The sequence below is a fragment of the Solea solea genome, chromosome 20, assembly GCF_958295425.1.
Source record: "Solea solea chromosome 20, fSolSol10.1, whole genome shotgun sequence".
NCBI lineage: Eukaryota > Metazoa > Chordata > Actinopteri > Pleuronectiformes > Soleidae > Solea > Solea solea.
The window spans coordinates 12,818,472-12,832,315 of record NC_081153.1 but is presented as its reverse complement, the minus strand read 5'-3'; the positions used below and the strand labels follow the sequence as shown (position 1 = coordinate 12,832,315).

Here is a 13,844-nt window from a genome sequence, read left to right as displayed (position 1 = left end):
GTTTCAAGAACACTGCAGCATTTGCAGTTTACAGAAAACACTTGGGGCAAGTGAAGTGAGCATCAGTGGAGATGGACATTTGTGAACATAAATGCCAGATTTAATATCTGAATCTTAACAGCAAAAAAAAATACCTTGGGTTTCTGTAATTTGTGCTGTTGCGATAGTTCAGAATGAAGCTTTGTCGGTTTTAAGGATTCTGGGGGGTTCAATATTCCCTCGATGACACGACATGACATATAGACAGGGATGCTTTTTCCACAGCTCCTGTATCCTAGTCCTATCTGGCAGTAATTTCATCAATCCTCGTGTTTCATCAGTCCTCCTGCTCTTCCATTTTGCCTGTTTGTTCCTTCTGCACGTGCAGAGCCTTTTGTGATCTCATTGGTCAACATCACTCACGCGATGAAACAAGTTGTAAGAAAGAAAACATGCCAGAGTTTGTCAGGAGGTTGTAAGGCGTCCCAGATCCATCCTAGACAGACACATTGCATCGTACAAAGAATTGATTTTTGTGGACGACGGGTCCCGACACCCTACATCAGTGAGATCGAGCTCCAATCACGCTTAAAACTCAAAGTCTGTCCTCAGCACAACTACACTGGGCTGCAACAATGAATCCATTACTAAATCAATTGTTATTACTTTGATAATTGATAATAGATCATTGCATTGTTATTATTATTATTAGGGTTTTTTTATTAACACTTAAGTACTCAAACAAGACATTTGAGAATCTCATCATTTGAGGTGTGAGAAACATTGATCAACATTTTCAGCATTTAATTACATTTTATGGACCAAACAACTACTCGATCAAGATAATTATCTGTAGTTTCACTGATTATGAGAGTAACTGTTAGTCGCAGCTCTCGAAAACAAACTATCCTCAAACCAGGATTCTGTCAGACATAACTCGTAGGAGTTGTATCGCTCCTGGAAAAAAAAAAAAAAAGAAAGAAGAAACATCAGGAGAGCATTTGTCTTCTTTTATGTTACAAACATTCTTCAACACATTATGATGCCTCTGCTGTGCCGAGTTTTATCTGTTTCTGACAACTTTGTTTTCTTCACAGTGTGTTTTTGGCAGAACAGTTTGAGTCCCTCCAGTCCCACCTAGACACAATGATGCCTGCGGCCAAGAAGCCTTTCCTGCAACAGTTTTATTCTCAGGTATTGTAGACATCGCACACTTCCACCTAAAATGTAATGGTTAAACTCATTGTAGGACTGCTAAATGGGACGTTAAGATGAAAAAAAAAAAGACAATTATTAATTCAATTTATACGGTAAATAATATATAGTATCTCTCGTTCACTTGATAATGCCTTTGAGTTGTCCTTGATTTCTCCCTCTACAGAAATCAATATGTACAGTAGCACTGCAGCCCGGCATTCACCCCCTGTACTCTGAGCAAACAAGAAGTTGTATGTTGCTCATATTCATTTGACATTTGAAATGTGCAAGTGTACAGCGATGGCTGTTTTCCCGCTAACATCAAATGAATGTCATGTCTTGTGATTTTTCTGCTTGGAAATGTGTCAGTTTCACGGCTCCTTGTGACTCGGAAAACACGTCTCTCTGAAGAGACTTTTGACTTCATGTCTGCCCCCGTTTCCTGCTTACATCATGTTCAGAGACACAATGACAACATGGGCTCGGCTCTTGTTTTTCTACCCTCAGACGGTTTCTACGGCCAGTGAACTGCGGAAACCCATATACTGGATAGTGGCCGCCAAAGCCATCGACTACGAGCAAATGTTACTCATGATGGCTGGAGTGAAATGGGACATCAGGGAGATAATGTCACAGCACAATGTGTATGTGGACGTCCTTTTAAAGGTAACATTTCATTCGAAATTCCGATGACTGCTAATGTAATATATTACTGCGGGTTGGTGCAGTAAATAGACACAAGAAGATTATTCTTTTTTTTAAGGGAACAGAACACTTTTTAAAGGTCCAGCGTGTAAGAATTAGTGACATCTAATAGTGAGACTGCAGATTGCAACAAAGGGCAGACTCCTCCACTCACCCCTCCCATATCGGAGAACTACGGTGGTCTTCTCTCAAGTACATATAAAAGACTTATTCTAAGGCCAAAAACCAAAGTATTATCATTTAAAAGCAATTTTACACTCATGCAAACCCTCCTAAATCTTACACGCTGACCTTTTAAAGTTCTAGGGAATTTCACTTGCCCACCACAGGGCTGTTAAACAAGAAACATCTTGGCTACAACTTCTTCTTCTTATACAATGCTTGTCATGTTAACTAGGTGCTAGCCACAGTGAAGGGCAGCTAAGAATGGCCTCGCTAAGTTTTCAAAACAAATTTTTAATGACTGCAGTGGTTGTTTTGCAAATGCTCCATGAATTGAGCACTAACTCGTGGAGACACATCCATTTTACCACACAGCATGGCTGCTAGCCGGTTTGTTTTGGTTGTTTCTGTTCCCATTACACAGAGGGGAACTTTACTTTAGTTGTGTTTCTGGTTGTGTTTGTTTGGAGCCGCTCTCACTGGGATTCACAGCACCCAGGTTTTTGTTGAAGTGACTGGCATTACTTCAACATCCATTGACAGTGAATTTCGACTATATATAGCGTTTAAATTCCAACTCTTTAGTTCCTGGTTGGTTCTCACAAGTAGGAATTTATTCATAGACTTTTAATATCAATTATTTGGGATGGGGTGAATAATTTAGTGCACGAAGGAGATTTTGAGAGTTGAATGCAGATCTCCCCTCAAGTTTTAGCATTGTTTAAAGATGTTTGAGCTCACCTGTCCCTGAAGTTCTTTTTAAGAATTGGAAATGTCTTTATGCATACTGGCTACTTATCCCTTCATAAATGCTGCATGGTGTAGAAGGACACTTGGCCTGGGTTTCCCAGGCCCTTACACTCGCAGACTAAAGGTCTGAAGGACTCACTGTGGTGTGAAATCCTTAACAGACTAGCACCAAACTGAAAAACAAATCCTTATTTACAATGTGCACCAGCTTGGCTGGAAATCACAGATGTTGCTAATATCCCTTTAAAATTAATTAATTAATTAAGATATTCGGAGTTGAAAGTCACCAGCTAAATGGCTTTGAATGGCTCATGGCTCTTTCTCTCCTAATTTGGTTCTGAGCAAAAATTACCTGAAAGGAAATGTCTGTCTCAGTAGCTGCTTTAAATGTGTACAGTGTCAAAGTGATCCAGTGCATGGACTGACACGCCGCATGTCAGGGCTAGCATGTACATTCCCCATCGAGCGCTAATAGGCTTCTCTGCCAACTTGTCAGACACCCACAGTACATGTGGAAGGCGCTGTGTACACTGATTGAAAAGGGTGTGCTACATTTTGTTGTACAGCACAAAGGAGAATATTTTATTCATGAATTCAGGTTGATCACTGGTACTCAACAATGGCAATGATTTGCATATAAAGTGGCAGCAAATGCAGCAGCCGCAAACTTCATTGACAAAATATCAAGTCTGCTGTTCAGGATGGTTGTTTGTGAATGAATAACCCATCATTCCTAGATGCAAAATTAATGGGCACGTATGCCTTAAAACTCAGGTTCACTTTCATCAAATATGACGCAAGGCATCAGGTGTACGCTTGTCAGTGCGTGCGGGAAAATCAGACACCCTACCTGGGACACATCCATCACATTAACGACTACAGTCCTTATGTTCTGCAGTTTCTTCCTGATATACAGCGGCAAATCAGATGATGAATTGTACGTTAATCCATAATTAAACCTTTCGGAGGGAATGGTAAGTGAAAAAGCAGGACTAATATGTAAATGGTTTCATTCACGTCAAAAACTTAACACGTGAGTCCATTTGGAGTGTCTCCAAACCAGAAAAAAGCATTCACCAGCTCACAAATAATTTGTTAATGCCTGTTTCAGGCCATGGTAGATTCATACTTCCTGCTTTCGTCTTTTCAGCACTTTGGGATGTTTTGTTTCCCTCAGTCCAGACCACAGAATCATAAAAGAAACAGCTCAGTCAGTCCTGACCCAGACTGCTGTAGCCTTCTTATCCTGAAGGAAAAATATATCTTTCATTGATCTGATTTACTTATGCCACCATTTATTATTTATTTAAAAAAAAAAAGAGAGAAAGATTAACAGCAACCCTTAATGCTGTTTATTCTTCACAGGCTGTAAATAACTGAAAAGTGCTTTTCACAGCATGAGGCTGATTTATAACCCTGTGTGGTTTTACAAGTTAAGACTGGCAGAGCTGGAGTTTGGCTTATCCAAGAACCCTGTGGTGCTCAGACTTTTATTTTGTCATGTCTTCCATTTGGGAACCGAAGATGACTGTGTGTTTTCTGTTTTCTGTCCGTCTCTGAGGCTGTAGTTCATACAGTAAATCCCCTGCCTCGCACACAGGTTTGTGTTTGTTAAATGTACCTAATATGCCCCAAATGTCCATCTGTCAACATTTTCGGCATCGTTTATTTCATCCTGCATTTCATAATGTTCAAATTCTCTTTTGGGTGAATTGACTTTGGACTTCTCCTCCATCTACTCAGGAGTTTGAGCAATTCAACAAGAGGCTGGGTGATGTTTCCAGACATGTGCGCATTCCGCTGCCTGTGTCCAACGTCTTGTGGGAGCACTGCATCCGTCTGGCCAACAGGACGCTTGTCGAGGGGTAAGAGAGTCATAAAACACCACTTCAGCTTCAAGGGCTTCTGTGCAGCCTGACGTCACTCTTATGAAATCATGGCCAGAAAATGATCACCTTCTGTGTAAATTATTGCTAAAAACTGAGTGTGTGAAATGTTGCCCCTTTTAAAGGTTATATACGTGTATGTAAAATAACAGTGACCTTTAGCTGTACTAAAATGCTACACGTACACACTGTGCTTATTCACATCCACGTACATAACTGTCCGACCATCTGTTTTATTTTTCTAAATATTTGGTTAATTTTCACACATCTGCAGCCAACAGAGATTGTAAGTGAAAGCTTGAGACCAGCAGAGCAACAATAACTAACTGTAGTCACATTAAATGTGTCAAATATCCACCGAAAAAGTGAAAAAGAGAAAGAAGGGGAGGTAGAGTGCTAGCTAACCTTGGCTGAAGTTTGTTGTCAACTTTCTCTCGACTTTCAGCGGTCTATATTTAAACATGATCCTCATTCTTATTCTCCTCTGGTTGAGAAGTTTTTGAGAGTGGTATCAAGCAGCATTTCCAATACTACTTCCAATGCTACAAGCTTGCGTGATAGCGCGGGGTGGCTCAACAGACCAGAACACCAAACCAAAGCAGAAGCCAGTATTTCAATTGAACATGTTTCTGATGACATATGACGGTCATTTTGTGTGTATATATAATATTACACATTTCGAAATTAAATTGTGACAAAGAATTTGGTATGACCCATGGCTAGAATTGGACAACTTCTGAAGTTGTCTGTTAGGACAAAAATAATTGAAATGAGTCCATTTGGTACTGTCAAACTCTTCCATTAAAGGCGTGATAAAGGCAATGCTGTGCCTTATTAATTTGATACACTGATCACTTTTCACATAGTATATCATAGTCTGATATCGGTGAGAGTCTTTAGAAACCTGTTAAAGTTATAGATGATGGGGCTGCAGGGGTTGAGACAAGTTTCACTGCAGGTCTGTAAGTGCAACTGAACCTGGTGAACTTCTCTGGGTTATTCTTGCTTGGAGTACTCGAAACATGGGCTGCTCTTTGCAAAGCTTTCACACACAAGAAACACTGTGTGTCTTTATATCTATACAAACACGGGTATAATGTTAATAAATGAAAGCCCTGAAGGTCAGATGCGCCGTAAACGTTATTTGAATTGTTATTTCCACCCATGTATTCTTCAACTGTGGGAATTATACCTGTTGCCATACGTATTTAGATGCATTTATTCATGAATGTAGAACCTCAGCATTTGGGTTTGCTTTTGTGCATGAAATATTTATGTAGGATACCCCAGCAGTCACTGAAGGTTATTCAAGTTGATACCCAATTACACTGCATTTAAGGGAACAAGGACGTACCCAAAAGAAATGCATGAATTGCTCACAAGAGCCCTAAATGCAGTGAAGACCTGTAAAATTGTGGTTTTAAGAGCCATGGGGCAGATTACAAATGCTTCTTGCCTATACTCTCAGGTTACAGCCATAAATAGTGTCCCTAAGCTTGTGTCATGAACAGATACCAAACAATACACGTGATTTATGTCATCAAAGAGATTTAAAAACCCGCCATCGACCAAGTCTACCATGTGTAAGAAAGCCCACAGACCAAAGAGAAACGGGGTTTTTTATTCACTCTTTACGTCCTTCATTTTGTTTTTTTCAGTTTAGGCCACAGTTTGAACATCTGCACGCCATAAATTTAAAATGCAAAAGTCTTTCCAAAGCACGCATCAAGCACGGTGAAGGAATCATGGAAATTGCATAAAGCACATAAGAAACCTGAGGACTCCGGTTTCCAGGTTCATTTCTGCCTCACTGTATCACAACCTTCCCACTTTCTGCCTTATAAGCAACAGAGATGGGTGAGGATAGATGACAGAAGATCACAGCATGTTTTTCCCCTCCCCACAGCATTTCTATTAAACCCCCCACTGTTTTCTTTCTCACAGTTAAGTCAATGTGTGAAGTAGGTTGTCAGACTGACGTCAGACTGTGTACAACAGCACTGAGAAAGGCTGGATGGATGGTGACATAGTGAGAGGCTGACAGTTATCATGAGGTTACACACACTTCATTGGGAAGAAGAAACTCTTGATGCCGACACAAAAGTCTTCCTGCCAGCTGCTCATTGTAAAGGTGACGCTGGCAGGCACTTTCAATTAGAAACTTGCTTTTTTTTTTATGTGGTTTATTTCCCTCCCGTGTGTTAAAAGGAGAACATTGGACATTGAACTTTATAAAGCAAAGGTGGAAGGCTTGTCTTCACCCACAGGGGAAGATGGATGACTTTACAGCTCTGCACTGTTTACGAGTATTTTTCTTCCCCTACATAAGAGAAAGTTTTAACCTCTTCCAATAGAGAGAGAGAAAAAAAAAAGGTTAAAAATGACTGCAGTGTTTGGCAACATTAAACCTCCATTGCTGCAGCAACAGCAATTTCTGTGTCCAGTGCTCGTGTCCTCTAAGAGACACGGCAATATGGCGGCCTGAGAATTAATAGGCAAAGCTCAGACACTCTCTGTGTCAAACTCTGGCAAGGCCTGAACAGACGGAGAGCGAGAGTGAGGCACAAAATGGAAGCAGAAGAAAGACAAAAGTTTGAAAGGTGAGACACAGAGTGTGCAGAGAGCAGACCTGACTGTGATGTAGTGGAGATGCCAGTAGTCAACCGACACACACACACACACAGCAGTGGAACAACCTGACGGAATATTGGATAAAAGGCATTTACGTTTATCAAACTGATGTTCTGACACATATTTGATCGATAAACACAATCAAAATCAGCTCTGTTGGACAATCGGTCACAGCATTTTTGCACAAATAGTCACGTAGCCTGGAATCGGGACCACAATAACTGAACAAATGAATGAAATATTGGTACAACAGTAATATAAAATGACTGTTGTGCAAAAAAAATTAAATGTTCAAACCATTTTTTTTTTTTCAATTTGCTATCAAAAAAACATGACATACATACTCAGCTGTTTACAAATCAAGTTTTATAAATGTCAAATGAAAAATAAAATACATTTTTATCATAATGTATGAACCAGGAGCAAGCAACATAAACCGCAAAGTCTATCTCGTCCGTTCTACTGTGTTGTAAAATAAAGATTTAGTTATGGGAGCGACTCGTGACCTGTTCCCTTTCTGCTTCCATTAGTACAACGTTTTGACAGGTTTGGCATTCTCCCGTGCATTTATACGTCCTCCTAAACTTTAATAAACATTGACGTATGACAAACTCAAACACGGCACACAGACGACGTTGAATGAATTCAGTAATTCAGAGTGAACTACAGATGGGTAAAGGGACTGCTTTTATGTGGCTTTTAGTCACACACACACACACACACACACACACACACACACACACACACTCACCTGTAGTAATTTACGTGATGCATCATTTACATTATGCCGTATTAGGACCAGGTTTTGGCCCCCATGAGAACTCCTGGTCCTGAAAAAGTCAGTGTTAATACCAGAAAAGGTCCTAAGGATGTGACAGAAACACACACACACACACACACACACATGACTCAGCACCAAGTGTTCAGTCAATGTCTTGCTCAAGGACATTATTGCATTATTTTCACGTTGTTGTTATTATTACATTGAAATTTCTTCTGCTCAGTGCTTCACTTTCAGTTCATTTTGCAATCAGGGTCAGAAAGCGTGACGTGTTACTTGACGGCAAAGCTCAGGTCAGAGCTTAAGAGAGTTCTCCCGCCACACAGTCGTGAATCAAAATGAAAAACTGACTTGTTTTCCTCGTCGTCGTGCACTGACACATAAAGATGCTAACCCCCTGCTGTGTGCTCTTCTGCAGCTACGCCAATGTGAAGAAATGTAGCAATGAGGGCCGGGCCCTGATGCAGCTGGACTTCCAGCAGTTCCTCATGAAGCTGGAAAAGCTGACCGACCTGCGGCCCATCCCCGATAAAGAGTTTGTGGAGACCTACATCAAGGCTTATTACCTGACGGAGAACGACATGGAGCAGTTCATCAAGAATCACAGGGTGAGACGGTGAAAGAGGCCGTTAGAAGATCGATCGTTACACTAAAAGTCCCGGACGGCAGAGGCAGGTTCCGCGTTAGTAAACACGTGTGAAATGAAAAGAGAGACGTGCCAAACAGCCGTAAGGCGCCAGGTTCATACTTCTTACGTGTGTGTCGTGTCTGCAATGGGGAACGTCTTGCTTTTCATTTCATCTCACATGTGAACTGATGAAGACTGCACATTTCGCACATTTTCCCCACACACGTCGCAGCACAGGAGAGAATAGTCCGTATAGCTGTGTTTCCATCAAGGTACAGTTCAGTTTGGTACAGCGTGGTATGTTATGGAACGGTAAAGCCCTCGGTCAGGCTTGCGTTTCAGAAATGCAAAAAACTACATACTGTACCAAACCGAACCATTTCACTCGGTGGAAGCACAGCATACTTATATAGCGCTTTTCTAGTTTTGCTATTTAGCCGTTCACACCTATTCACTCACACATTCATACAGCATTTCTATTTTCATATTGTTCACACACATTAAGAGCACGTTGGGGTTCGGTGTCTTGCTCACGGACACGTCAGCATGTAGTCTCTGGAGTAGGGATGGGACGATACCAATACCAACATCACAAACTTGAGTATTTACCGATACCGATATTAGTCCGAGTCTTGAGTCATTTCAAAGACGTGATTCACCAATAGTGTAACAAATATCGTTCTCCCAAAAAAAATTAAGAAATAAACAGCTCAAACATCCATCCATCAGTCAGCTAAAATGCTTTTGCTGAAGCAAGAATTGGACCAATACCAATAGTGACCGATACCAACTCCCATCCCTAATCTGGAATGTATGAAAGAATCAGCACCGGACACATCCCCTGCATAAACAACCTTGACGCAGCAGAACAGCACCGCCGCAGTCATCCACTCTGCTTCTGCTTTGTTTTGACTGACGTTTTCCGTGTGTGTTTTTAACAGGAGTATTCCATGAAGCAGCTCGCCAACTTGGTCAACGTGTGCCTGGGCTCACACATAAACAAGAGAGCTCGACAGAAACTGCTGGCAGCCATCGATGACATTGACAGACCCAAGCGATAGACTGATGCACAGCAGATGAATCCCAATGTATCATTGACACCACACGGAAACAACAGAGGGACTCCCCACGGCGGAGCCCCGAGTCGAATGTCTTCAGTTTTTTTTTTTAACAACATACTTATCAATGTTGACAGCATGTGCAGTAGTGTACATGACCATTTCTTAGGTTCTATGTTAGTCAGCTCTCTTTATACTGTTAACCTGTTGAATTCACACTCAAGCATGCTGCACTTATTCTCTGCGTAGTTGTATCCTAACACCTCATTACTTAACAAACGTGTTGTTTCTGATCTTTCTCTAGAACCGTAGACCACGACGAACAGATCCCGACTTTGTTTTCCAGATTAACTTTAAAAAAAAAAAAAAAATCAGAATCTGAGTAGTAATTGGGAAGTGAGGCATTAACACGTGGTCATTTGTGGAGTTCCATCTTCTTCTGTTTAGTTTTCACAGCTCCTGCATCGAGAAAAAAAGAGAAAAAAACGAGTGTCTAAATTAGATTGTCGCGCAATGTTGTCAATCGTTGTGCTAAATGTCGCTCAAGAGAATATTTTATTGATTGTGCCCCTCTGCTATCTGAATGCAGAAGATACAGTACAGTAAATCTGGGTTATTATTGACTTCAATCATGAGTTTTAAATGAATCCAGCCCCGTGGGGTTTACTGTATAATTGAGGGTATTAGTTATGTCTGACTGGATGTTTTATGTTATCAATGAATCACATAAATCTAATATAATTATGGACCTGACAATATTATTAATTGCCTTAGTTATAGATTAAACCTTTTGCCGTGTGTGTATTTATTTGCTCTCTTTCATGTATTATTTTATTGTCCTGAAGTCAGTCCGTCTTTGCGAAGGTGCTTCTCCTCGACGTGAGCCTCGGACCTTCGCGCTTCACAGTGAAATGTCAGTGATTTTTATCCATGTAGTTGGTTAGAAGAGTCAGGCGCTGGTTGGTGATGAGTTAGTGGTTGACCGGTGTCAACTAGCAGATTAGACTTTAACTTAGTCTTCACCTGCCAGTCGCCGCAGATTGGCGTTCGATGTCACAGGAGGAAGAAAAACAAAAAGAACATTTTGATACGGCTTCATGTACTGTATATTTTGTGTGCAACTTATTCCAAAACAAATACTGTAAATGTGAACAATGTGTATTTATTATTTCTTGTTTCACTTCTTTCTTTCTTTCTTTTAAATATGTATATGATCATTTTCATCACCTCTCACTATCTAATCGGCAAATTACAAATATGTAAACATTGTCTAAATGCAGTGCACTAGTGGAAATCAGTAATCAGTGTTAGAAGAATATCGGAAAAACATGATTCTGCCAGAATAAACATGCTAACAGTGAACCATGAAGCTTTCACTATGTCTTTGTGTAAACATCTATGTAAACATTTAGAATCTCAGCGCTGCAGCAAGTTTTTAGTGGAGTTTGCTGTTTCAAATGTCTGCCCCAAATATGTGAAGTGTTAGCGTTCAGGTCCGTCCTAATGATGCCCAACTCGGTGGGAAGCTGTCAAACTAATGAATGTGGCTTCCTGTGGTCGCAGGCCCTCGGTCTCCCCGTGAAGGAGGAGGAGTCTACTGAACGCACAGAAATGTGAGGCGCTCATTATAACTTTGAAAACAAAAGTTTTGTTGACAGTAAAAAGCACTGGTAAGTGTTACTTCTTATGACATTACGGTGGGTTAGATATGGAATTGTGTTATAAAAGATCCTTTTATGTCTCATGTTACAGATTCTCACACGCTCAGGTGTCGTCGTCCCCCTCCCCCCATCTTCTGTGATGTTGCAGTCCAGTGACCCTCTCGGATAAAAGGCTGTGCAGGCGCTCTCTGCTCCCGCGGGTCTGAACCTCTGCCAAAATTTCATCAGCCAAGTCCACAGAAATCACTATCACTGACCTGCGCTGTCTCTCTCGCTGCTAATGTGCATTCACTCAGCCTTCATTCATGTCTCCCCTGTTCATACATATTTAACTAAGAACAATGGCTGGCGCAGACTGTTCACGCTGTGTACTTTGCATGATGATTCATAGCAGGAGGTTTGACTGAGGAGGCGTGCGGAGGTGGTAACGAGAGAAGATTCTCTTCCGTGAAGAGACGTGTAGATGGATGCTCTTTTAAGGCCTTTACCTCAGCGACGGTTTGGTGTAGGATGCTCAATTATTAATCAAGGGTCTTTTCAAGGGTCATTTCAATTCAAACTTGAACAATGACAGTTGATTGGACACTTTATGAAGGAGGAATTTGGTTGTCTGTCTCGGCAAATGTGGTTTTCCAGATGCTTTGGTTGATTAGTGCTTTAATCTGGAGGAAAAGCGAGAGAATGACCCTTGACAGTTTGCTGAATATCCATATTAGGTCACAGCTATAACTTGCCCTGACGTATCTGGCGCAACAACACTAATACAGACTGAAACATTTCTTGTTTCTTTGCTGTTGTTTTTGCTCATATTTCATTATTCAGTGCACATCCTTATTATTGTGCTTCCTTTAAATACATGCACACAGGTTGACCTTTGTTTTTGAAGGGAATGGGAGACGGCACTGTTGCACATTAAGCTCAAAATAACACATGAACACACTCAGATTTATCTTGATAACGTGTGAATATCCCTCACCTCACCCTTCTCTTCCAAGTTTGGTGTGGCTAAAACACGGTGGTCCAAAATGGGCTCATTTATCATCATAATTATACAAGGCTCATTCCGGGCTAATGAAAAACAACAATTCATACCGTCGGGCGATTGTATACTAATGAAAAAATAATAAATATAATTCATTTTCTGCTAAATGAAAATCATTCCAACTCAATTTTACACACTGGACCTTCAAAAACAGTAATCACTTGTAATATACAAACAACACAAGTCAGACTTAGTCAGACTTATTCATCTTTACTTAATTTTAGGGCCTCAATATATGGATGAATTAATTAACTAAGAATATTTAAGTTAACCCTTAGTTCTCACGAGGCACAGATCATTGCCGCAAGAGCTCTCTCAAAAGTTGCCATGGGAGTAAAACACAACTCCTTATATGGACATCCTGGGCTGTGTGTTTATAGATCACATCTTCAGGCTTTACCAATTTTTTTTTGTGTGTTTCTTAGTCAAAGTTATTGTAATTGCGAGTGGTAAGTGCGCAGAAGTCACAAAATTTACAGTTTTTATCTTATGTTTGTTCATAAAAACAAGCCAAATTTCACAAATTCAATCCGATTTCGAACATTTCGAAATATTTCGAGTACTTTTTGCTCAGGTGTGTTAACATAGTTGGTGAAAATGGAAAAAAAACATCTAATTTCATCAGATTGCCTATAGGTTGTGCTGGAAAAAAAGATATAAGACACTGTATTGCACATTCTTATAGTCTCCGTTTATACATTTTAACATAGTAATGGAAAAAAGCAGCCTAAAGGCTCTGTGTTCTAAGGGTTAAATCGATGTTTCATTCCAACCTTCTGTCTCAGTAAATTTTCTATAAATGAAGAGACTTATTTTGAACATTGGAACCATGGGCCTGATGCAGTAACCTTATTTTTCTGCCTCGACTTTAGATCATGTGCTTCGATGTTTTTAAAATCCTTGAAGATTCTTCTCAAGCTCACAGACCGCTATGTGCATCGGTTCAGCCAAGTGTTTTCGGACCAACACAAAACAAGCAAAAAAAAAAGTGAGAAGAATGTGTGTTTTCTTAAAGAAATGTCAGACATCCCCATTTTGTTAACTGAAATTAACTGAAGTAACATTGGCAGCCTCCAAAACAATACGACGCCTGTCCAATAATCATTGTGATTCTGCAGTATTTAACACACTTAATGCCAGTGGTTCCTCTTTTATTGACAGGTATTATGGGCTGAAGCCACTAATTGAATGTCAGACTCCACATAACGTTCACGATGATCCTCTGAGGATCTTGGTCCACCAGCCGCTGCTAATTTCTTGCTTGACTTAACTACGGGCGGCAACAAATGCGGGGTTTGGTCGTGAACGTGAGCAGGGCGGGAGGGTTAGGGTTAGTTAGGCTTAGTTTATATCAAAGAGATCGA

At 40.6% G+C, this 13,844-nt stretch overlaps 1 protein-coding gene across 2 annotated transcripts in view; it reads left to right on the top strand.

Moving 5' to 3' along the window:
• vps50 (VPS50 EARP/GARPII complex subunit) overlaps positions 1-11,139 on the top strand; it is a 96,267-nt gene extending 85,128 nt beyond the window's left edge. For both annotated transcript variants that reach the window (XM_058619343.1, XM_058619341.1), the window contains 5 exons: positions 1,077-1,173; positions 1,684-1,842; positions 4,537-4,658; positions 8,510-8,699; positions 9,661-11,139. In XM_058619343.1, the coding sequence (XP_058475326.1) occupies positions 1,077-1,173; positions 1,684-1,842; positions 4,537-4,658; positions 8,510-8,699; positions 9,661-9,780 (688 nt within the window). In that variant the 3' untranslated portion in view covers positions 9,781-11,139. The remainder of the gene's footprint in view (positions 1-1,076; positions 1,174-1,683; positions 1,843-4,536; positions 4,659-8,509; positions 8,700-9,660) is intronic.
• The last annotated feature ends 2,705 nt before the right edge of the window (positions 11,140-13,844 follow it).